The 23,035-nt window shown below is 47.1% G+C and overlaps 3 protein-coding genes across 8 annotated transcripts in view; 1 reads left to right on the plus strand and 2 right to left on the minus strand.

Moving 5' to 3' along the window:
- Positions 1-14,259, minus strand: part of LOC125982264 (protocadherin Fat 3) — a 47,919-nt gene extending 33,660 nt beyond the window's left edge. Inside the window, exons 1-8 of one of the 3 annotated variants that reach the window (XR_007486316.2) lie at positions 13,887-14,258; positions 9,633-12,575; positions 9,367-9,501; positions 9,098-9,299; positions 4,542-4,660; positions 3,497-3,695; positions 1,987-2,048; positions 198-512 (exon numbers count right to left, since the gene is read on the minus strand). Coding sequence is in view for 2 of the 3 variants with exons in the window: in XM_049742660.2 (XP_049598617.1) it covers positions 198-512; positions 1,987-2,048; positions 3,497-3,695; positions 4,542-4,660; positions 9,098-9,299; positions 9,367-9,501; positions 9,633-12,554 (3,954 nt within the window). In the remaining variant the exon portion in view is untranslated. Of the gene's footprint in view, positions 1-197; positions 513-1,986; positions 2,049-3,496; positions 3,696-4,541; positions 4,661-9,097; positions 9,300-9,366; positions 9,502-9,632; positions 12,576-13,886 lie in introns of all 3 variants that reach the window. The other 2 variants (XM_049742660.2, XM_049742662.2) reach the window with 2 other exon arrangements.
- A 492-nt stretch (positions 14,260-14,751) lies between these two features.
- Positions 14,752-21,939, minus strand: LOC125982324 (tyrosinase-like). Of its 4 annotated transcripts, none has more exons than XM_049742808.2 (6): positions 20,429-21,939; positions 20,079-20,295; positions 19,869-20,016; positions 19,609-19,761; positions 19,217-19,472; positions 14,752-17,501 (listed from the first exon to the last, which is right to left on the minus strand). In XM_049742808.2, exons 1-5 carry the CDS (start codon positions 21,248-21,250, stop codon positions 19,265-19,267), a joined length of 1,548 nt encoding a protein of 515 aa, XP_049598765.1. In that variant the 5' UTR covers positions 21,251-21,939; the 3' UTR covers positions 14,752-17,501; positions 19,217-19,264. The 4 variants fall into 4 exon arrangements, with proteins under 4 accessions (XP_049598765.1, XP_049598763.1, XP_049598764.1 ...); XM_049742806.2 differs by having other exon boundaries at positions 19,580-19,761; XM_049742807.2 differs by lacking the exon at positions 14,752-17,501 and having other exon boundaries at positions 19,170-19,472.
- On the plus strand, positions 14,783-18,420 carry LOC125982365 (cysteine and histidine-rich domain-containing protein 1). Its single transcript, XM_049742900.2, has 10 exons — positions 14,783-14,925; positions 16,308-16,357; positions 16,423-16,479; positions 16,552-16,712; positions 16,979-17,082; positions 17,244-17,302; positions 17,400-17,470; positions 17,543-17,648; positions 17,773-17,955; positions 18,022-18,420. Exons 1-10 carry the CDS (start codon positions 14,862-14,864, stop codon positions 18,193-18,195), a joined length of 1,029 nt encoding a protein of 342 aa, XP_049598857.1. The 5' UTR covers positions 14,783-14,861; the 3' UTR covers positions 18,196-18,420.
- Positions 21,940-23,035: the final 1,096 nt, after the last annotated feature.

A 23,035-nucleotide genomic window follows, 5' to 3' on the forward strand; every position in this document is an offset into this window, starting at 1 on the left:
TTTAAATGAAGGCCCCTGAACAAGCTTTGAGTCAGCGTGATTGAATGCAAGCAAACCGAAATAAAAAAAGCAATTCCATCGGCGGGTTATCAAATTCATCTTTGCCGACCGACTCATAAAAATGCATTGGGATGATAAAACGTGGATTGAAGCCTGAGGAAAATTTGCCCCAAAAAAGCGACCCGAGTTCGACCTACCGTGAGGACGTGATAGGTGCCGGCCGCCACCGCCTTCTTGGACACCACCATGGCAGTGCGTGGGTCCACGTTGAACGTCTCGTCACGGTTGCCGTCCACGATGCTGTAGCTGACGTTGGCGTTGGCGCCTAGGTCACGGTCGTGCGCGAAGACCCGGTAGACGGGCTCGCCGCGCCGATTGCGGTCGCGCTCGGGCAGGCGGATGCGGTAGGTGACCTCCGGGAAGACAGGCGGGTTGTCGTTCTCGTCCTCCACGTGGACCATGACCCACACGGTGGACTGGCGGGTGGTCACCGGCCCGTCGATGACCGTCACCTAGGAAACCGACACGGTTGTGTGTGCGGAATGTTTTTGTGTGCTTTAAGCAGATGCACGTCGGCGGCGGTGAGGAGTGAAGCTCATGGGAAATCTCTTTGTATTAGCGAGGCTTGCGGTGGAGGCAAAGGTCTCATCACAACATCGATTGGATCACATCACGAGTGCGAGCTGCCTGACTGCTGACTGGACTCTTGATTACACTCTCTTGCAGGCACACACCAACTACGGCAGCTCTTAGATGGAGAGCCCATTTCCGACTGTCTATTTACATCCACTTTCAAGTGAGCATGCAGAGTTTGAAGGAAGACGGCGCTCAAAGGAAGAAAATGTCTTTTGAAGGACCTCTGGCCAAAATACTGATGTTGGTCCATTCGGACAATATGTAATTTGTTGATACTTTTGGCGAGTCGACTCATTATATTCAAGGCTACCAAAATTCATGTTTTCAAATTAAACTGCTTCAAGGATGGAATTTTCTATTTTTAATAAAGGAATTTGATAGCGAGACTTCAAACTTTACCATCATGCTCTACACCGCATTCTTCCCCAGACTTCACAAATCTTTTTGGGCTTCCTGAGATTTTTTTTTGGTTCGACACACCTACCAGATTTTGTGTTCCTCTGGGAAATTAGCCGCAGGGGCAGAATTTTTTTTTTTGACTGTTGGTGTTTGATGAGGAGTCATTGAACTTTACCGCCATGTTCCACAGATTCCCCGAGTTACTTGGGTATAATTTTTTTTTTAAATGTCGAAACTTCTGATGGCTGTGACTACCAGATTTTATGTGGCAAAAGTGAAACGGACTCCATGGGCTAGATTTGGAAACCATTCCTTGGTGTCCTAATGATCTAAAGTTGGATTTGCAAAAATAGATTTATTGCTCCGGCTCTTCTATTGGCTCTCATTAAATTGGCTACCTAATGAAGTGAGCATCTATGATGTTATTGTCTTCCCCGGTGTCCTCTCACCGTGCTCGCTGAGGCTGAGATATCATTTGGCGACAGATAAACATCTTGGCGGGGGTCACTCGGGGGTTTTATTTCATTTCATAGTGGCGGTTAATACGTTGCGTGAAAAGTCTTAGCAAGGATAAACTTTTTTTCCCTTGTGAAGCGGCGACACCGCGATTATCCGCTTCATCTGCATGCAGCGCGGGCAGCGCGAATGCTAATCGCGACGCTATCTGGACGCCCAGTGTCTGCGCTTATCTAACACTCACACACAAACACACACACGCAAAGTCCTCGCCGGCCCGAGCCAAGGAGATAACCAATGATGAACGATTACATTGAAGAAATCCCCACGCCCGGGTCCCAACCTGCAGACATTCATCAGCGTCTGAGGGGGCCTGGAGGGGCTTGGCGTCTGGCTCGTCCTCCAGCCGGTGTGCTGTGTTAGCGGCGTGACAGGTGGCGACTAAAGATAAACAAATCGGAGGGCCCCCGAGTCCCCGCGCCGCTCGTACGTTACCTCCAGGAAGTGTTCCGACTGCTGCTCTCGGTCCAGCTTCCTCGACGTCGTGGTGATCAAGCCTGGAAGGACACAAGAGAGTCATTATAATACTTTGTCATCGTTCACAAATTTTCCAAGACATCCTTTTTATGGGGTTTTACAGGAATCCAAATTCAGAAATGTCCGTGTTGGGCAGCATTGAGGCGACTCGCCAATACTAATTTCTGTTCGTCCATCCATGATGTTTTCACACCTAGTCACACACAAGAGTATATCTTCACAGAACGTAAAGAAATTAGTGTATGGCGGACAGGCAGCAGACACCAGAAGTCAAACATGCAAATTTTTTTTTTATGCATGTTCACATTTAAACCAGTGCTCTCTATTAAATATGAAATACATTCGAGTAAGAAAAGTCACCCTTTATTGGGGCTGCTGGTTCCTTAATACAGATTGCCTATTAAGTGCATAATTATATTTCTATTTATTACACTCAAGAGCAGTAAAATCTCAGCAGTACGAGGACCTGCATTAACATTCTAGAGGTGCGCCGTACGGACGGATGTATAAGATTTACTTCCTAATCCTCCTCAAAAATCTCATCAAGTCTTCACTTTGAACCCTGCTTCACTTTTAGACACTTTTAGTAGTGTCTGTGTTCATGAATATGCATAAAAACATGTCAATAATTAATACGTGCAAGCAAAAAAGCACATAATCATGAAAGCCAATTCATTTACTTGATGGCAGTGGAATTAACGCACAAGAGTGTGTGCGTTATGAGGTGGAACGTGCATGTTTTAGTCACACACACGTGCCCTCATATGGAAGCGTCACCTTGAGAGGATTCTCTCACTCGAGCATTTGCACACCAATTTTTTGTACCCCGATTGACACTCAGAATTGTAATGTATAAACAAGTCATTGTGATACATCCCGCACAGTGTCCACTAAAAAATAAATAAATCTTGCACAGCCAGGGAGGACAAACATGGTAGGATTTTTTTTCCCCTAGTCTTGAACCTTGTGTCAACACTCATCTCTTGTGTTTACTTCCCTGCCGAGGAAGAAAACGAAGAGGAGGTTGGGTGGGGGTTAAGTGGTTTTTGGGGTTGTGGTGGTGGTCTGGGGGAGTTGTCAATGCACCTAAAGCAGAGAGCAGTGCTTCAATCTTGTGTTGCGCATGGCTACGCGCACGCACACCAAACAAATCAAAGCGTCGGGGTCGAACGGGACACATCAATCAGTTCCGCGCGGGACTACGGGAAGTTGCAGGAGTCCCGACACACACAAAAGTCCCGTCGCAATGTGATAACACGCCTATCGTATCATTCCGCCGCTTTAATAGGATCCTGGTCGGGAGGCGGCGCCGGGTGCGGTAAAAGTCCATTTATCAAGAGACGGGGACGTCAATGAGCAAGAGATAACAACAACAGGAAGGCTCAGACGACGGGAAAGGTGCGACCTCCTTTGGCCCACCAGACTTCCTTTTACGCTTAAAACCCGACATGTGAAAGACTTGGCTGACCTGTTTTGGGGTTGATGTAGAAGAAATTCTGCGGGTTGCCGGCGGTGATGCGGTAGCTGAGGCGGCTGGGCGTGGAGCTGACGTCAGGGTCCTGCGCCTGGATGCGGATGACCGTCACGTCCCGGGGCGAGTTCTCCATCACCGACGGGTGGTAGATGGGGTCCGAGGTGAGCGGCGCGTTGTCGTTCACGTCCTCCACCTGATCAGAGGGCAAATGTGATCATTCTATTAGGTACGCCTGCACACTTTCTTTCTATCTAGTTTATGAATCTCTCAACTGAGCGTGTGTACGGTTTATGTCGCACCCCACAATGCATTGCGAATGTCAGCTTCGCCGTGTACGTGTGCGGAATATTTACGAGCGAGGGCCGCGAGCGACACACCACCGGAACGCTTGAACGGGTAATTGAGGAGCACCTGTGTCTGATTAAACTTGCTGTTCCGGGGTGTGTGTGTGTGTGTGCGCGACCAATCACGACCCAAAGGCACAACAACGACGGTTCCATTCTGCAAAGTCTCTCAAATGTGTCATGTTTGCGCTCGATGCTGAGGCAGATCAATCAAGTGTATTTACACTCTGCAAATTATGACATTGACGGAGTTCCGGATAAAGCTACGTCATACGGGTCCACCAAAAAATCAATATGGCGGTTCCAGCATAAAACTGGATTATCCATAATCTATGATGTTGTTAGCGTGCGAGTCAAAATGTTAACTTTATGGTTGTAAGACAATGCTAGTTGATAATTGAAAACAAAGTTGATGCTATTATTGTTAGCTTGTATACTGCATTCTGCATTATATGTTAGCATGAAGCTAACTAGAGTCTAAATCAATGTTTTATTTCGACAGTAAATTTCCACTGCAAGCCTTTCTTATATTTCTTACAAACATTGCAGCTTTGAAGTTGACTTTCTCAAGGTGTTTTTGATGAACGCCCTGCTGTTCAAGTGTAATACTGTGGGGAGTGAGTATATAATCATACGTAGAGTCCATCCCTGCACTGCAAAAGCTCCGATTGTCATGCAGAGCGTGCGCGTCCTACCTGGATGAAGACCTCGACGGAAGCCGACAGCGGCGTGACCCCTCGGTCTGTGGCGTACACCGTCAGCCAATAGGAGTCTTCGCTCTCGCAGTCCAGGATGCCTGCTGTGTAAATCACCCCTGCAGGAAGGAAGACGTATTAATATCAGCAGGAACATATAACATTCAGGTGTGTGGGGGGTTGTCACGCAGAAGATTCATTCCCAAAGTGGGAAACAATTTAAGTGTAATTTCCCAGAGGACGTAAAGTCATAGCCTCCATCCTCACAGATCAGCGACAACAAATTTCTATAGCTGCTGTGACCTTCGCGGCCATTTTGGGGCACCGCTATGGTCACACGAGGCGATTGGGCCAATCGGAGCTCACTCGAGAATAGTAATAGTTATTTGAGAAAATGTGTTAATTATATCAAATTTAAACAAAAAAATCCTATATGTAATTTAACTGGTGTTATATTTATTTTCCCACAAAAGAAATCTTCAGCAGTGGCGGCTGCAGTGACATTCACGGCCATTTGCAGCGCCGCCGCGGTCACCTTCAGCACTTGGGCCAATCACGGCTCGCCCCTCGCTTGCTGCTACTTTTGTGCCAACGCCAATAAAGTCGCAAACACACACATACACACACACGATGTGTCAGTGGCCTCAAGTCAGACGAGGAGCTGACAGCTCTGCCGCGACCTCTTAATGGACTGCTCTGCTCTGCTCTCCATATCGGACTTTTTGCATTGAACGCGGGCGCTTTGACTGACAGCATTTGAATAGGCTCGTATGGACAAAAGAATTGAGACACGCTTCCTCGGTGGCCTCCACGAGAGAAGTTAACTTTACATTTCCAAAGCGTGTGTGGTCGAAAGCTTCGGCAAAAACAATTTAGGTGATTCTTGAAAAAGTGTTTTAAGCAGGGCTGAAGGAAATGTCAGTGTAAGATCCATTGACATCAAATTTTCCTTTTAATTTCCCTGTGAATAATTCATGACTCTTGCATTCACATGCAAGCGGGTGTGTGTGCCTACGAAGGTGCAAATGAGGATTGTTGAGGTCTAAGTCCAGTTAAATAATCAATAAATCATCAAATGCATACAGACCTTAATTCCGCCTGGATCGTGACTATTTATCGAGAAAATTTACAAGGGCCGTTTTTTACAAACTGCATTCGGGGAGGGTTTTATTTGGATAGAAATCAATTTCTAACACTCACAAGCAATTAATTCAGCATAAAATGCAATTATTAAAATTGACTTCCGTAGTTATGGGTTTTTTTTTCACATAAATATTCAGCATTTAAGAGATTCACGTCGACGATATGGTGGGCCAACGTTCACTCTTTAACAATCAAACAGTCGAAAGAAGCTTTATAGCAAATAACTTCTGACCCCAACTCCTCCGAAAAAAACGAATTTGCGAATGGAAAAGGATGAATATGCGGAGCTCGTGTCCTGTGCGTTCTTGGCGAGAAGACGTGTGTTCGGGGGTACGGCCGCCTTGTTCAAAGAGTGTTTTTGTCTGCGGTAGCGACGCGCTCTTGTGAGCTCGTCCTTGACTTTGTCCCTTTCAGAGTGCATCTCGTTTCTGTCGAGAGAGCGCGAGAAGAGGTGGCGGAGAGGGAGGTGGGTTGACGAGGGGGGGGGGGGGGGGGGGGGGGTGGCAAGAAATCCGCGCAAACCAGACTTTCTTCAAAAAGCTCTTTGAACTAGTGGAGGAGCACCCTGCCGATTTCACACAAATGTGACTTGACAGCCTTCATTTTCAGCGCAAACAACACGCTTCACAACAAACCGAGCTGTCGCCACACGTATTTTTGTATTTTTTTTCATCCCCTCGCAACACGTCTTATCCGTCACGCGTCACATTTCCCGAGTAGATGCACCGCGACCAATCTCGGAGCACATTAAAACGGCTCACTAATGCGAAGGGCGCAACAGATGATGTGAATACCAATGTTCTCGCCGCACAGCGGTTTAACAGCGGCGAGGATGCGGCTCATTGCCGATAGACGGGAGGAAGATCTTTGTTGCGTACGCATGAGTCATTTCGAAGGGAACGATAAGGCCGGACGTTCATGCGAGGGAGGGGCGGGGGTGCAAATACTCGGAGGAATTGCCTTGACGTGAGCAGACGTTGAGGAGGAAGAGAGGGAAGCGATGTTTGATTTAAGTCCACGCGGAAGAAAATGGAATGAAACGGCATGGAAAACAACCACTAGAGGGCTCATACGGCTTCGTAAACAAAACGCAGCTCAGTCTCTGGCTATTTCCGAATTGTTTTGTTTATTTATTTAATTGAGGGGGGGTTATGTTAGTTTAGCGTCTGGATTTATTCGAAATGATTTCCTTGTGTCACCGCTGAACGTAAACTTCCACGACACTTTTGGCTCAAAGTTTGCCTCGAACAATAAATAAATAAAGATAGGTCATATTTCTCCAAGGTGTGTTGTCGGACGGTGCCCTGTGCGCTTTGGAGATAAAGTTGGACGACGGCTATGAAACATGGCAAACTGAATCGTAAAAAAAATAAATAAAAAAAAGAAGTCTTATAAGGTATCTTTTTTTTTTTTCCCCCCTTGCAGTCCCCTGCAATTTTCTTTCACTATCTGCTTCGAAGGGTTCGGACCTCCCCCGAAATCATCTTGGCCTCACCCCCAGCTAGCTTTGCGCCTGGCCGACTTTGTACATAACGAAGCCGCGGGTTGTTAGACATTACTGCGGACGATCAGATAGGTGGAAAGCATCTTTAAGTTTAAAAAGAACTTTACTCTTCCGCCCGCTGTACCATGTAATGAGTTTTACAAATGTTTGCGCATTTAAGATATGAACAGGATATAAACCTATGCGGCCATCCTCAGTCATTTGAATCCCTCAACATGTTTGAGGGACATGCTAAAAAAAAAAAAATGCTAACGTTGCATTTTTCAAGTGTAAACTGTATGTTAGCGTAACAAGAGGGCAGGGGACCTAGCGAACATGCCGATCGGAGCCAACAGGCCTCGTCCGCGTCCTTCAATTGATTGCTCTCTTCTGAGCGGCAAGTCAATACTAATTAGCCTAGTTAAAGGTCAATACGGGCCTTCTGTGAACACCGAAGAGCGTCCAAGACGAGAAGAGCCGCTCGCCGCCCCGCCCACGCTCAATTTTATGAAGCGTCCCGGCGACGACTCTTATCGCTTCACCGACAAGAAGCTCGCTAACGGCCGCTGGTTTTACATGAGGAGACAAAACGATAAATTACGGCGAGCTGGCTATGTATTACTTGATTTTATTTGTTGTTGCGCTGCGGCTTTTGTTTGATGGCTGCGCGCTGAGCTGCCGCCTCTGCAACAAAGTTCCCCTGCGGGGATAATAAAGTTCTCCTTGACCTTGCACAAGTGTCAAAATGAGAAAGGCGCCAAGTGTATGTTATATAAGTGTTGGGGAGGGGGGGGGGATAAATATAAGTGTATATTACTTTGATTAGCGCAGATACATTTGATTGATTACATCATATCGCACAGACAGTGTTGTATCTCATCACGGTTCATTTTCAATCATTAATTGTGCAGTGTGTGATTTTTTTTTTTTTGTGTCATTTATTGTGTTTCGTATTTCACGGGAGATTATACTGTATCGCATCGCGGCTCGTAATGTATCGAATTGAATTATATTACACCGAGCCGCATTTTATGACGTTGTGTTTAATCTTAAAAGTATTGTATAGCGCTGTACTAAAGTGTCATTGTAAAGGCATGTCCGAAGCTGTCCCTCGTTGATCGTATCTTATTTTTTGTACATCGTCCCGTGAATCGCATTGTCGCCTACCATAGCGGATCATAACGCAGACTATCAAAACGAAGCTAGGACAATTCCAGCGCAGCAGAATCCTGATATTGCAGGTGTCCCAATATTTGCACATAACAAATACAGACAATGAAATGTGATTTGTTTGCAGCGGGAGCTGACAGAAAAGAAAATGAGCTCTGATAGCAGAGTGAAAGGTTTCTGCACGCTCCACTTTCATGCAAATATGGAATGTGCAGACATGGGTGGCATTTTCAGCAGGCGCTCGATGAGAAGTCCCAGGATTTCATCTAATCCGCGCGTGCCGACAGAGGTCATGTACAGCAAATGCCAATGTCGTACGCCGAGCGTGACAGAATTGCACTGCCTGAATACCTTTTGACTTTTTTTTTTTTTTTTTTAATTTTAGATGGGACAGAGTCACACGGATACAGGAAAGCCTTGATCCGCATTGTGCTTCAGTTGCGGGGCACGGCCTCAGGCTCTGCCAGTGCGGCTGCCATGCTGGCCTCATTAAAATAATGATCTCCCGACACACCACCACCCAGCGACTCAACGTCACAAAAAAGTATTGAGACACAGTCTGCGTATTATACCCAATTTTCATTTTTTTTTGTTCATCCAAAAGTTGAAAGTGTTATTATGAAAAAGAATCTATTGCTTATATTAATGTGATTAACCAATATTCACAAAGAGTGACTAGTTATTTTAGTTCGGGTTCAACATGAAGCAGGTGATCGATTTATAGTCTTATAGCGAGGCACATGACTCGGGGGTGTCAAACCTGTGTCTTCGTCGATGGTGAAGGCACCCAGGCCGCTGCCGCCTCGGATGGAGTACTTCAGTACGCCGTCCCTCTCCTTGTCGTCGTCCGTGGCGACCACTGACAGCACGCTGGTGCCCGCCCGTGAGTTTTCCTTCACCGAGCCTCTCACGGCAAAGTCGGCAAAGTAAGGCGCGTACAAATTCTCGTTGACGTCAGTCACCTGGGAAACGCTTGACCAGTTAGTAGTGGAAGTAAGGAAGTATAAATACTGTACTTGGTCACTGTACCTCAATCTCCATATAGGTCAGGCTGCTGAGCGTGGGCGACCCCTGGTCCTCGGTGACCAAGGTCAGGTTATAAAATGCCTGCTTCTCAAAGTCCAGCTCCTTCCTGATCCTCAGCATGCCACTCACGGCGTCCATCTGCGACAGACACAGGTGTCAGTAAATGCAGACTTGATCAAATGGGAGGAGCTAAGTTGTTAGTGGCGGTTTTGCAGAGTCTCGGCCGCATGTGCATGTGATAATCAAAGAATAACAAATAGATGACAGACCTCAAAAGTGCCGTTGAAGTCATTGAAGAGGGAGTACCGCACTTGCCCGCCGGACCCGATATCCGGGTCCTTGGCCTGGACCCACATAATGACAGCCCCCGGTGGGAGGTCCTCCAGCACTCGAGTGCTGTAGGTACTCGGGATAAAGGACGGGGCGCAGTCGTTGACATCTTCCACGATTATATTCAGCGTGGTCACTGCCGATCGCCGGTTGCCTCTTTCGGCTTTGTCTCTGGCCTCGATCCTCAGAGTAAACGTCGGGAAGCTTTCCCGGTCCAGGTGGCCGGCCACAAAGACACCACCGGTTTCGCTGTCGATGCCAAACTGAGGGACGCCGCTCAGCAAAAGATAGGACAGCTGCCCGTTCTGACCGGCGTCTTTGTCCAAAGCGGCGACGGTGACCACCTGCCTGCCCAAGGGGGTGTTTTCAGCAACCAGTGCAGTGAACGCATCCTGGGCAAACTCCGGGTCGTTGTCATTGGAATCTTCCACGATGACTGTCAGGAGCCTCCAGTTAGACATCTGGGGGACACCTTGGTCGTAGACGGTGATGTTGAGAAAGTAGCGGTCGGTTCGTTCGCGGTCCAGCGGCCGCAGAACGGTCAGCAAGCCGCTCTCCATGCCCACGGTCAAACAGTTCTCTTGGCTGCCATCGGATATGGAAAAGAGAAGACGCCCGTTGAAGCCAGTGTCACCATCTCGTGCCCTCACCTGGAACACGCTGGCTCCGGGGGGAAGGTCCTCCCGGACCAGAATACTCGTAGGCAAGGCCTCAAACTGCGGCGCTTCTTTGTTTACGGAGAAAACATCTGGGCTCCTGTCATCTTGTCTCACTCGAGCCATCGCTGAGGCCTTTGAGAGCATTTTCTCTGCCATCAACTGAGCCACCTGGGTTTCCTTGCAGCTGAGCCCTCGGGGCGATATCGATCCCCTCACGACGGATATGTTCACAAACATGGGCGTGGAGAACATCTCGCCATCTGTGGCAACGACTTTCAAGGTGAACGTTCCACTTTTTAAATTCGCCCCCGCTAATGACCTCTTCAGCGACAAGGCGCCAGATTCTGGATTCAACCTAAAGTAGTTCATCTCGTTTCCAGAGACGACCTCATACTTGACCATTCCGAGTTCGTCCATGTCCACTGCCGACAGGGTGACAATGGTTTGGCTGAGGGGGAAATCCCGGCCGATCATACCTCTGCAGGAGACCCTCTCAAAGACAGGTGGGTTGTCATTTATGTTTATCAAACGGATCGTTACGTTGACTTCGCTCTCCCGTCGGTAGGGCGAACCCCAGTCCGAGGCTCGCACAGCAAACGTATAGATTTCTTCCGAAGACTCAAAGTCCAGGTCTCGCGTGATCCTCAGCTCCCCCGTGTCTTGGTTCACGGAGAAAGGAAGAGACGGCTCGCCGGTAATTGTGTGAGTGATGTAGCCGTTCTCCCCTCTGTCTTCATCCGAGGCTGACACGATGAGAACAACGGTGCCGACAGCCAAGCTTTCATTGATGGAAATGTCATAAAATGGCCGGCTGAACACTGGGGCGTTGTCATTAGCATCCTCCACTGTGATCTGGACCTTTGCTCTCAGCTGACTGACAGCCTCTAACACTTCCATCTCCATGAAAATCTGTGATATCCTTGTGAGCCGCCTTGAGGTCATAATAACGCCGGTCGACGGATTGATATCAAAGTACATTAGTTCTGAGAGGCTGCAGAAGCTGTAATTGACACTCGTGGGAGCCGGGGAGATTCTGAGCACCTCGACAACAGTGCCCGGGGGAGCGATTTCACTCAACACCACTTCATAAACGTCTTTCTCAAAACTCCCCAGCGTCGGTTCGGGCTTTGTGACCAACAACTGAAGCAACTGAGTGTTGGAGAATTTAGGAGGGACGCCCCGGTCTTTGGCCTGGAAGGTTAAGTTGCAGCCGTAAGGATATTTGTCCCAGTCGACCTGCCGTGCGGCTCTGACCCAGTATTCGTTTGCAACGAGTGGTGATCGATCAATTGCAAACTGTTCAAGCGGGTCACCGTCAATGATGGACACCCACTCTATATACCCGCTCACCCCCTCGTCGTTATCCTCCACCGCCACTTTGGCAAGGACCGGGTTTTGTTCAGTCCAGGACGGGTCCACGGCGACCGCTCTCAGGATGGGGGCAAATTCATTTATCTGTGTCACGCTCACTACTAGCCGGGCCGTGCTGCTGATGTCATTGCTACCGTAGAGCTTCATCCCTCGGTCCACCACTTGTACCTCCAACTCAAAGCGCTCTTGTTTGTCCATCCTGGGCCGCCCAGTCAGCGTGACCACGCCACTCGTGGGGTGCACGGCGAAGAGGTCCACTTTGCTCTTGAATAAGTAGTAGAACTCGCCGTTAGCGCCAACGTCCGCGTCGGTGGCGGTCACGCGGCCGACGCTGGTGCCCAAAGGGGTGCTCTCGGACACCTCAAATGAATAAGAGGTTGGGGAGAAGAGAGGACGCAGGTCGTTGGTGTCCAAGACATTTATGTAGATGGTGGTCAGTGCCTCCAGGCCTCCTTGGGCGGAAGCCTTTACCGTCAGAGTGTAATTGTCTTGAACTTCTCGATTCAGCATGGCACCGGTGTTTGTTTGTATGCGTAGGAAGCAGAAATCTCCCATCGTAAAGTCCTCCGCCTGAAAGATTCCCTCGCTATCGCCGGACTCAATGGAGAACTTGACGTCTAATGGTCGGACCAGGACGATGCCCATTTTGACTTGGCTTCCGGTGTAGGTCCTGGCGGCAGAGTTCTCAAAGATGGAGGCATTATAGGCGGGCTGGCTGAAGAGTAGCAGCCCTTGGCCGGCCCTCACCGCCGGCCAGAATGTGAGCAGAAAGCAAATCCGACGGAAAAGAAAAGGGAAGCGCATCGTGATTCCCCTCAGATTGGGCTTCATGGCTGTTACATCACCCTCATCCTGCAAGAGGAAAGCATCGCAAAAGAATAAACATCTTTCACAGGCTGGGATTTTCACTGCTTGTTAAAATTTTGAAAGTGTGACGGCATATTCAAGTCTGCGCGACGGCGCGTCTCCATTCCAATGCAGCTCGAAGACAAAGAAAAAGGCTTCTTTGAGCAAACCATACATAACATGGAGCAGCCACTTTTCCTCGAACCGGTATTTCTCAGACCGAGACTGATAACATTGAGAGGGCCGAGAGTGACTTTTTAATTGCTTGTATACAAATAGTTGGGTCTCTGGAGGGCCTGCACTCCCATCTAGTGTGAAATTAAACAACCAAATAAATCTTTTGTTTGCTGCCCATTTACCACAATGTGAATGTGAGGGAAAACCCTCGTGAATTTTAATGCTGCTGCACCCACACTGGCTTTGCCACTAATAACTTGGCAGGCAGGTTGAGTGAAGATCTGCTAATTTCTAGTGATGGATACGAAGCACTATCAAGTCAAAGTCAAAAGGTAAGCAGCACTGCAGTGTCAGAACAGATTAGTGTTAACTTCCATAAGGGGCAAACACTCGAACGTTTGGCTAACTCAACACGTAGGGACGGTCTTTTTGCTTTTGTTGACATGTCCATTGCATGCACCACATGCGTGTGTATCCATGAGACTAACTTAGCTTAATCCATCATATAAATTGTCTGTTCCTTGTCAACAAAAGCCATGCTGAGTCTGCATTGGCCCAGCAGTGCATGGGGCAGGGTCAGCATCAAGTGGATCCCAAAATAAAACTGATTTCATCCACCGTTTTAAAAGTGAGTGTTAAGTGTGCTGCAATTCACACACGCTTGCCTAGTCACAACACGAGCGCCTTCTACTTGTGGAAACAGAGCAGTGTGTATGAATGTGCCATTTATCAGAAGTCCAATCTGTTCATTTATCAAAACTCAAAGGAGCTCCACGTGATATTTCAGACGGGCCGCAGGCAGAAAAACTGCTTGTGGGGATAGTTGTTGTATAAATTAGCCAAATTATGTCAAGAAAATTCAGAGGGGCACACTTAGAAATGCGCAACATAAAATTTACTCGGTTTATTTAAGTAGCACTCGAGAGATAGGCTACAGAGAACTAACTCATTACATACATCCTATTAAAAAATCTACTTTCCATGTCAAGTCAGAATAGAGTGCAAAAAAGTTAAAATACAAGATATTGGTCAGACATTTAATGGCGGCAGGGCGTATAATGTTTTTAAATACCCATACAAAGATTGTATATATGCCTGAGGTAGCCTGTCACTCACAAATCTGAATGGGGTTGTCCTTACCTTTCTTTCGTGGATGCACTTAAATGTACATCCATTCTTATCTTCTCTGGGGAGCAAAAAAAGAAAAAAAGTCTTCAAAAGCACTCAGACGAGCACGCTACATCCCGCCAGAAGGCACTCGTCTAGAGAGCCGCAGCCATCCGCGGTCAAAGTAAACGCCAATTGTTCCAGTTTTCACGCACCTGCGTCCTGATGAGCGTCACATAAAATGGATGTTAAAACATCCCGGGTGCTCTTTTATTTAGTGGGGTTCCAACCAGTGATAAAAATACAACTAGAAGGAAGGCTTTGCGCAAGTTTTTTCGAGGGGGACAGACCAGCAGCAATCAGTTCACGCCGCTTGGGGACCGCGGATGACTGAAGGGAGGGAGACAGGGAGGGAGGGACGGAGGGAAGGGTGCGCGAGCGAGCGAGCGAGAGAGAGAGAGAGAGGAAGCGCCGACATGTGCCGAAAAAAGACGAAGAAACCCGGAAGTGAGCATCGTGTTTTATGAGCTAAAAAATAAGACAATTTTTGCATTACAATATAACCTTATTCCTCCAAAGAATATTAAGACTATCTAAAAAAAAATACAATATCCTAGTAAACGTTTTATATGACATTACTATAATAATGTAATATTAGAGCTGACTCGTTCAAAAAACAAAAACGGGGGAGGCGAATGTTCCTAAGAAAACTTTTATTAAAACAAAACCTGACGAGCTAAAAAAAAAATTAGACGTAATTAAAAAGAAAATGTTCTTGACCGACTTTCGCCGGGAAAAGCCGAGAAAAGCCGGAAGTGGGCGAGCGAGTGAGGCTTCGGGCTGAACCTGTGCCGCTATTTGCCGAAACAAGCCGAACAAACCCGGAAGTGAACAAGGGCAGCTTCGTGTGTGCGTGTGTAGCGGTTGCGTCTTCCTGTGTCGCGCTTTACATGTGCTTGCTGCTTTATTAGTGTCCGGTTCCACATTAAAATACATTTATTCGTCCCGATGTCTACTTTGTGCTACAACAAGGGCTGCGGGCAGCGGTTCGACCCTGACAACAACCCGGATGGTGAGTAGCTAACATAGCTAGCGAGGATGACATATCATCTGGAAAATTCTACGAGCCGGCAGGCCAAAAGTGGAGATCGCTAATCGACACAACTCAATACAAACTCCCATCCAAATTATTTCTCTTTAAATTACTTTTAAGAGTTATTGCAGCTGTTAGTCATACTTAAGCTCGATTAAAAAATAAATAAACAAATACTGTTAGCAACTTTGCCCGACCGTTGCACACAACTTGGGCGCACAGAAAAGACCATTTAATGAATGACACTTTAAATGTCATATATTGATTGCACCATTTACCTATGATCAGCCGGTGCCGTGAAAATAAATAAATTGCCCTCTTCTCAAATTCTTGTTTGCATCGTTTTCCCACTACAAATTAAGATCACCAAACAAATGTAAATAACAAACAAAAGTTAACCTAAGTAAACACAAATTGCATATTTATATTGTGATTTTAATTGGGGCGGTACGATTCAGAGCTTCCTGAATCTCTAGGGGGGGATGAAGAATGAAGATTATTTTGTGTTGATTTATTTGAGCTCATACAATGGGTAGCCTAAGTTTTGGGGTCGTCCTTGGTTGCTTTTTGTTTTGTTTTGACTATTCCTCCAACCACTATTGTTGCTAAAACAATGCAAATTGCGGCTCTAATAAAGGTGATACAAACTAATCTAATTCCCCCGGGCAACATTTAACTTTTTTGTTTCAAGAAAGAATTTAACAAACAAAAACCCCATGCAAGAATTACTTCTTTAAATGCAGCACCAAAACTCATTTGAACAAACACTTTGAAGATAAGGGCAGTCAGTTTAGTCCCAAGACTTGGCATCTGTCTGAGTTTGTGATTTGTTTTGCATATTTGTGAATTGGTTGGCGGCCTATTGTTGTCACGACGCCTTTGTTTTAGTTAAAATTCAATCAAGTGTCTGTCTAGTTTTGTGTGATTAAACACGCACACGTCTCCCTGCGTCTTCATCTGCAGAAATTCTGTGCAGGACTCGTGTCTAATTTCCATTTTAATTGCTTGCCACTTTTCATCACAGCGCGCTACATTGCAGTGCCATTACCTTAAGGCTTGATGGAGGACTGTGCGGATTGCCGAAAGGAAATTGTTGCTTTATTAGGTCACCCAAGCAATTTGGTACTTCTTGTGACTTTTAAAGAATTTTTTTTTTTTGGGGTCTCTGCAGGTGGTTGTACGGAGAACCTTGAATTACCACAATAAAGTTACTATTTTACACGGTAGAAAAAGTGTGAGAGTGTTCCTTTTAAGATAAAATGTGATATTGTAGAGGCCATAATTTGGGAATAAAGTTGTAAGGGGAAAGCTTTGGAATGAACTTATTGACATCCAACTGGATTTTTTTTTCTTCCCTATAGGCAGCTGCACGTACCACCCTGGCGTCCCAGTGTTCCACGACGCACTGAAGGTACAAGCCCTTGAAAAACTTTACCTTGTGACTCCGCCGTTAACGTTGGTCTCTCCCTTCCCCAGGGCTGGTCCTGCTGCAAGAGACGGACCACCGACTTCTCCGACTTCCTCAGCATCGCCGTAAGTTTGTGTTGCCGCCCGCGCCATCGGCGTGCGTGTGCGTTTAACGCCACTCTTCTCTGGTGCCGGCAGGGCTGCACGAAAGGACCCCACAACAAAGAGAAGCCCCCCGAGCCGGTGAAGCCGGACGTGATCTCTTCGGGAGAAAAGAAAGACAGAGATGAGCAGAAGGCCAAATTTAGCGAGTACATCATCTCGGCGCCCAAACCCCAGGAGGCCATTTGCAGACCCAGGTTGTCCGACACCTTGACTTGGAATCGATATGTTCGCGTCTAGGATTGAAGAGGAACATAAAAAGAATAGAAAAGGAACGTGGTATTGATTGACTTAGCTACAATTTTTTATGTATTACTGCGCTTGTATATATCTTGAATATTAGTCTCATGAGGGAGTTTCAAGCAGTCATACTACTGTAGTAGTTCTCTCGAATACAAAGTATTATCAAAAATGTTAGTTTTGCTTTTCCAAAGCTGACGAGATGTCACCGTGTGCGCGCCAGTGCCGACGAGCCTATGCTGAGGTTGCAGCACAAAGTGTCGCCTTCTCTCAAGCAAGCTCTGGAGAAGCTCAAGCTGACTGACAACTCGCAGGTGCTCAAAGAAGGTGAGAGCGCCACTCGCTTCACCAAAGTACAGAAAGTCAACCGCGGATGGAAAGAACTCTGCTGGGAATTTGAACTCCATTTGTGTCGGGGAAGCTCAAAGTTGACGTTGATGCATGTCAAGTGTCAGTTGACAGAATTATTTCTCCGCGTGTCCCCACAGAGGAGAACAGTGACGAGGTCAAGATCGGAACAGCCTGCAAAAACGGAGGCTGTACTAAAGTAGGTGGAACGATTTGAATCGTCATATGTGCCAAGTGAGGTGGGGGTTAAGAAAAACTGAAGTGACTCACTTTTTGTCCCGCCCTTCCAAAAAAAGAGCTACGACGGCCCCGCCAGTGACTCGGACACGTGCTTCTTTCACCCCGGATTCCCCATCTTCCACGAAGGGTTGGTGGCACTCCCCACGGAACATCTATTCCTGTAAAAAGAAGCAAGTACATGTTTTATTTCCGCGTTCAGGATGAAGTACTGGACCTGCTGCAAGAAGAAAACCTCCGACTTCAACACCTTCCTCTCCCAGGTGGGCTGCAACAAGGGCCAGCACCTGTGGAGGAAAAAGGATGAGGTAGGTACAACACTGGCATCATCTAGTGGTAGGCCGTGAAATCATCCCACGTGCTGGACTTTTTTTTTAGTCTGGGAATTAGTGAAGCTTCAACATAAAGGTACCACTGTCTATCTAATTGAAGGGCAAGAAGGTGGTGCCGTGTCGATTCGACTGGCACCAGACTGGCTCGCAGGTCATCATCTCCATCTACGCCAAGAACGCCGTGCCTGAGCTGACCTACGTGGATGCCAACAGCACCACATTGCACGTTCGTGTGATTTTCGAGGGTGAGAAGGAGTTTGAGCAGAAGATAAGCCTGTGGGGGGTGAGTACACAGTTGGGGGGGGGTCAATAAGCGCCACCAACATCACTGTTGACGGCGTCTTCTCAGGTGATCAACGTGAGCCAGAGCACCGTCAACATGATGGCAGCTAAGGTCGAGGTGGCCATGAGGAAGTCGGAGGCCATGTCCTGGGCTCGCCTGGACTTGCCACCGCCCGCCGCCCCACCTACCCCGGACCACGAGATAAAAGGCGAGGACGACAGCGATAGCAACGATGAATGATAAGACGCAGCAAAACTTTGGAACATCTGCAGAACTATTCCACTATTTGTGAACTTTTGAAAAGGCACACAATGCAAGGCATGATGTCAATGCTGGATGAACACATTTCCGTTTGACTTTTATCCCACTTTTTTTTCCCACCTCTCAATTTAGCCAAGATGTCAGTACTGGAAAAAAATGGCTGATCATGTTTAAAGCCAAATAAAGTGTTAAAAGTGAAAATTATTTTCTAGACCTTGATGAATAAGATTGATTTGAACAAGTATTTCAATGTCCTTCAGGTGGCAGTAAAGACAAAGAAATGTAGTTAGCAATGGTGTACTGAATATGCCTTAAAAGATACCACAGCAAATTTAAGGGAAAAAAAAAAATACGACTTTACCCTAAAGATTACAACTGGCCATTTTGTATAAACATGAGATTTATGTTCATGACATTACAGCTTTTTTCACTCATCATGCAACTTTAAAACAAAAATAGCATTATTTTATCAGTTATTTTTCCTCTGGAAAAAAGTAATCACTAGGTATGTTTTTTCCAAATCTTTGAAATACCATAACAGCCCTTGTAAAATGTATCTTAAAATTAAGACTTCCACCAAAACCTCTCCCTTTTATTGCAGCTGGAATATTTTAGTACTGTATTTCTGAAAGTTCAAAAAAGTGTAATGTCATAATGCTGTCTGACCACGTTTCCACTCATCAGCACTGATTCAAGAATATTTCAAGTGACAGAAAGTGTTAAAGGAACTGAAAAGTTATTTGCACCTGGAAGCATAGGCCTTTTACTCATGTAATTGTCTCTCTGTCCTCCTGGTGGCGATAAAGACAAGAAAAAGCAGTTTTCAATGACAAAGTGCTATATATAATACTTGTGGATTCTCAAGTACTGTATCATTAACACTGACTGAGTGTTAAGACCAAGTTGTGCTACAATATTGTTTGCAAATAAATTTAAATAAACATTGGAAGAAAAAAAAAAAGAAAAGTTTTTATTGATTGAGGAATGAGTGCACGTCTACCTAATGACTTGTCATCACATGGCCTCCGTGTAGCCTCGTGTTTTCTCTTCATCTCTCTTGATGAGAGGCTGTCGTTCCGGAAAGACTGAGACCGCAAATACACTTTTGCGGAACCAAGGTCGCGCCGGGACATGGCGCTTGATGTGGATGACAGCGACGGTCAGGACTGCGCCGCAGAGGCTGGCGAGCAGCAGCCACGGCCACATGGCTTGTAAATCCTCCACGTAGGGACGCAAGGACTCTGATAGAAGCGCGTCTGCAGAGTATTCATTAAAAAAAAATGGGTTAGAAGAAACTCGCATCTATCAAACACGTAATCATGCCAACACAGATTTGCAGCCACAAGGTGAGGCAAAAACTTACTGCCACTCAGCAGTCGCGAGTACTCGTACCCCAGCTCTTTGCTGGTTATGAAGTATTCTCTGTTGGTGTGCAGGGGGAGGAAGGGAACCATGTGGTATTCGCCGTTGTGTCCAATGGGGGCGTTAGAAGTTGGGTACTGGGTGGGGTCGGGCCCGTGCCTCCTGAGCCACTCTTCATAAAGACTTAACACAGCAAATCAAAGTTACAGTCATGGAATGAAATAATTGTTTTTCCTTAAATATAAAGCAGAATTTTTCCAGCGCGTTTTGGGGGCACTGGTGTGTGTCACCTGTCCACAAAGGAATGGTGCAGGAGGAAAACGGGGTCATTGGCTGAGCCCTGCACAGAGGACATGGATCCATTCATGAAGATATGCAGAGCTGCGTGCATGCCCATTTGAATGCTGCTCCCCAAGCCCGTCTGGGGGTCCCCAAATCCTAAAAGGTGGCAAACAGTCACACAGTAATATTCAAACAGAACTTTTTTTTTTTTCGCCAACCTTCTATGGTGTTCCGAAAGCTCATGTTGGCGGTGCGGTCCATGGTGCCCGTGTCGTAGTTGGCCAAACTGAGGGTGAAGGCGACCTCGGCGGAGGTGGGCAGACGCGGTACCCGCTTGCGATCGTGGTTGCCGGGGTTACGGCGCAAAGGGCCTTCCGCTCGGGCGTCGCACAAAACGCCACGGGCATTGTAGTCTTGCGCTTGGGAGCACAGTGACTGGAGATGGAAATAGACAATGTCAACACATTTAAACTAACCCAATTAAATACTTTTAAAAGGCATCTACTATTTTTTAACAATACAAACTAAAAGAAAAGCAAGCGCATTCATGGAGGTAATAACAAATTACCCTCCAGGAAGAAAATACTGAGCCAGGACTAAGCAGAGTTGGGTCCTGAGGGTCCCGCCCCCCCATAAACTGGTCCGTGCAGACGTCGCATCCCTCTGCGTCCCTCCAGTCCCAGTAAGGGATGGTGAAGCTGTTGTCCCCGGTTATCTTCCTAATCTCACGCTCCCAGTGCAGCAGGTAGACACGGTGCCATGGCAAAAAGCCGGGCGCCCAGTGGGCAAAGTCCACGTCGGCCCACACGTTCCCCGGCCCGCCGAGCAGCGCGTCGCGGGACACGTAGTAGTGCATCCACACAAAGATGTCGTAGACTGACACGTTGGCGAAGGCAGGGTTGGAGCCGTTCTCCATCTCCCGGTAGGTTGCCGTGGCGACCACATAGTCTCTGCTGGGCGTCTGCTTGGCCAGGTTCAGGTAGGACACCAGCTGGGTTCTCTCGGCTCGGGTCAAGTGGAACACGTTTCTCCTGAGGGACTCCCTTCTTTCGAGGCAGTTCTCCCCAAAGTAGCCGAACTTGCAGTCGGCACAGCTGAACCCCATGAAGTTGCCCAAGCACTGGCAGGTTCGGTTGTAGAACACCAGGGGCCACCTCTCCCGGTCGTCCACCCCTCTGAAAGGGTACTGAGTCCCGTCCGGGGTGTCCGCTACCACCACATCTTGGCAGAAACCCCGACCGGAGTGGGCCCCGCACGCCGAGCCGTCCCCGTCCCAAGGTGGGCAGCACTCCTTGGCCAGCAGGGCCTGGCGGGTGGCGCACGGGCGTGGGAACTGCTGGAGCCCCGGCGCCCAAAAGAGCGTGAACACCACGGCAGCCACACGCCACATTGTAAAAGGCCTGAAATGCGCTCCGTCACACTTTCAGGCGTTAAATGTCCTTCCTAGAGAGACCCCTCCTTCCTCACTGAGCCCAGTCACATGCCGCTTGACCTCAAGATGAGGCTTTCACTGATGCCTTTAGGGCGCTCATAATCACTCGGACAGAAATTATTCAGGATGAAGTTGCACGGTTAGAAAATCATCAATGCTGCAAAAAAATTAAAAAAAACCTGTGGGCCAGTTTGGAACACAAAATTTGGAACACATTCAATCGCTAGTCAAGTAAATTCTTTACGAAGCCATTCAAACACAAAGTGAAAAATTCATTGTGACTCAAGTTGAGCAGAAAAGCCTAACCCATGACCACTCCGCTAAAGCAAACAAGCAACAAGACCACATCCCGAAGGCCTGGCCACGAGACTCGGTCGAAAAAGAATCAATCAGAAAACAAAACTTTGGTATACATTTCTCGGAATTACAGAACTTTCATCAAAGGCGGTTCAATGCTACAAATCACATGAGCACCAAAGGCAACTGCCACCTTCAACAAATGTGACTGCCACATAATGCGCTATACACAAGCATCCCCGCCTGAAGCTGAAAAACATGGCAATGCTACACAAGCAAAGTATTCTTAGGAAGAACAATTGATTTCTAGAACACTCTTTACTCAGAGGTTATTCAAATCCAAAAGGTAACTAAAGGGAAATGTGCTTTTGGGAGTTTGCAAACATATTTTTTAAGTTTGTGTTAAACTTATAATCATATTAATATAATATCTAGTATTAGAGTGCACGTGTGGATTGGTGGGGGGCGAGGAATGTGCAGACAAACTGCATGAACTTGTTTTCTTCAAAGTGTTGTGGAATAGGCCCGGATAGGGAGTACCGGAGGAGATCATCTCAAGGTCGGTTAGGAACAAGAACAACAGCACGTCTATGAGACCGGCCTACGAGGGAAAAACCCAACTGTCTGACCTCAGCGACACCTGGACCGGGGAGGAGATGGCCATCGACCAATCATCTCACAATATTTTGCATGCTTTAATATTCATATTGTGTTTCTTTAAAACTGGGCAACCCGGAAGAATGTGTCGTCTTTTGGTGGTCACAAAAACGCACGAGTTTTAGTGTGAGGGACCCGGGACCCAGGCCTGTATTAGTGCGCTTTGTCAGGAATAAATAATTGGTAAATTTGGTCTGATTGATCTACTGGTCTTCTCTTTGACAGAACGAACTCGCAAAATTGTTAGGTGCGCCAGTGTGTGGATTAGGACATAGCAATTTATGTGTTAAGTGTTGATCGCAATTTGGAGTCAGATCAATAACTAGAATCCGTAACCTAACAATTTCTTGGTGACCGCGGACGTGATGTCAAGAGAAGGGTAATTGACAACTCGTGGTCTTTAGCCAAGACACCGGACAGTGTCAGGGACACTGTCTCCCGGTCGGCGAACCGTTTGGAATAAGCGCACAACGTTGAGCTGGTACGACGTCTCCTAAACCCTGAGCTCATCACCGATAAGGTAAGCAGAATACCTGTTACTATAAGTCAAAATGCTGCAAATTGAAAGAGGAAATTTAAGAGGAGACTGTCGTTCAGATCAAATAAGGTGTGCATGAAGTTAAGATACATACGGTGAATAAGTTTGGAACTTACGTGTGTAACGTGTACGGTAAAGTCAGGGACTTACGCGTACTAAGGATAGGTCAGGGACCTAGTGCTTCGTCGTGGCGGACAAGGGTGCGGTGACGATCGTATTCAAATAGCTGGGGTTAATAAAGAGATCCCCGA

This window comes from Syngnathus scovelli, chromosome 15 (genome assembly GCF_024217435.2).
Source record: "Syngnathus scovelli strain Florida chromosome 15, RoL_Ssco_1.2, whole genome shotgun sequence".
NCBI classification, from domain to species: domain Eukaryota; kingdom Metazoa; phylum Chordata; class Actinopteri; order Syngnathiformes; family Syngnathidae; genus Syngnathus; species Syngnathus scovelli.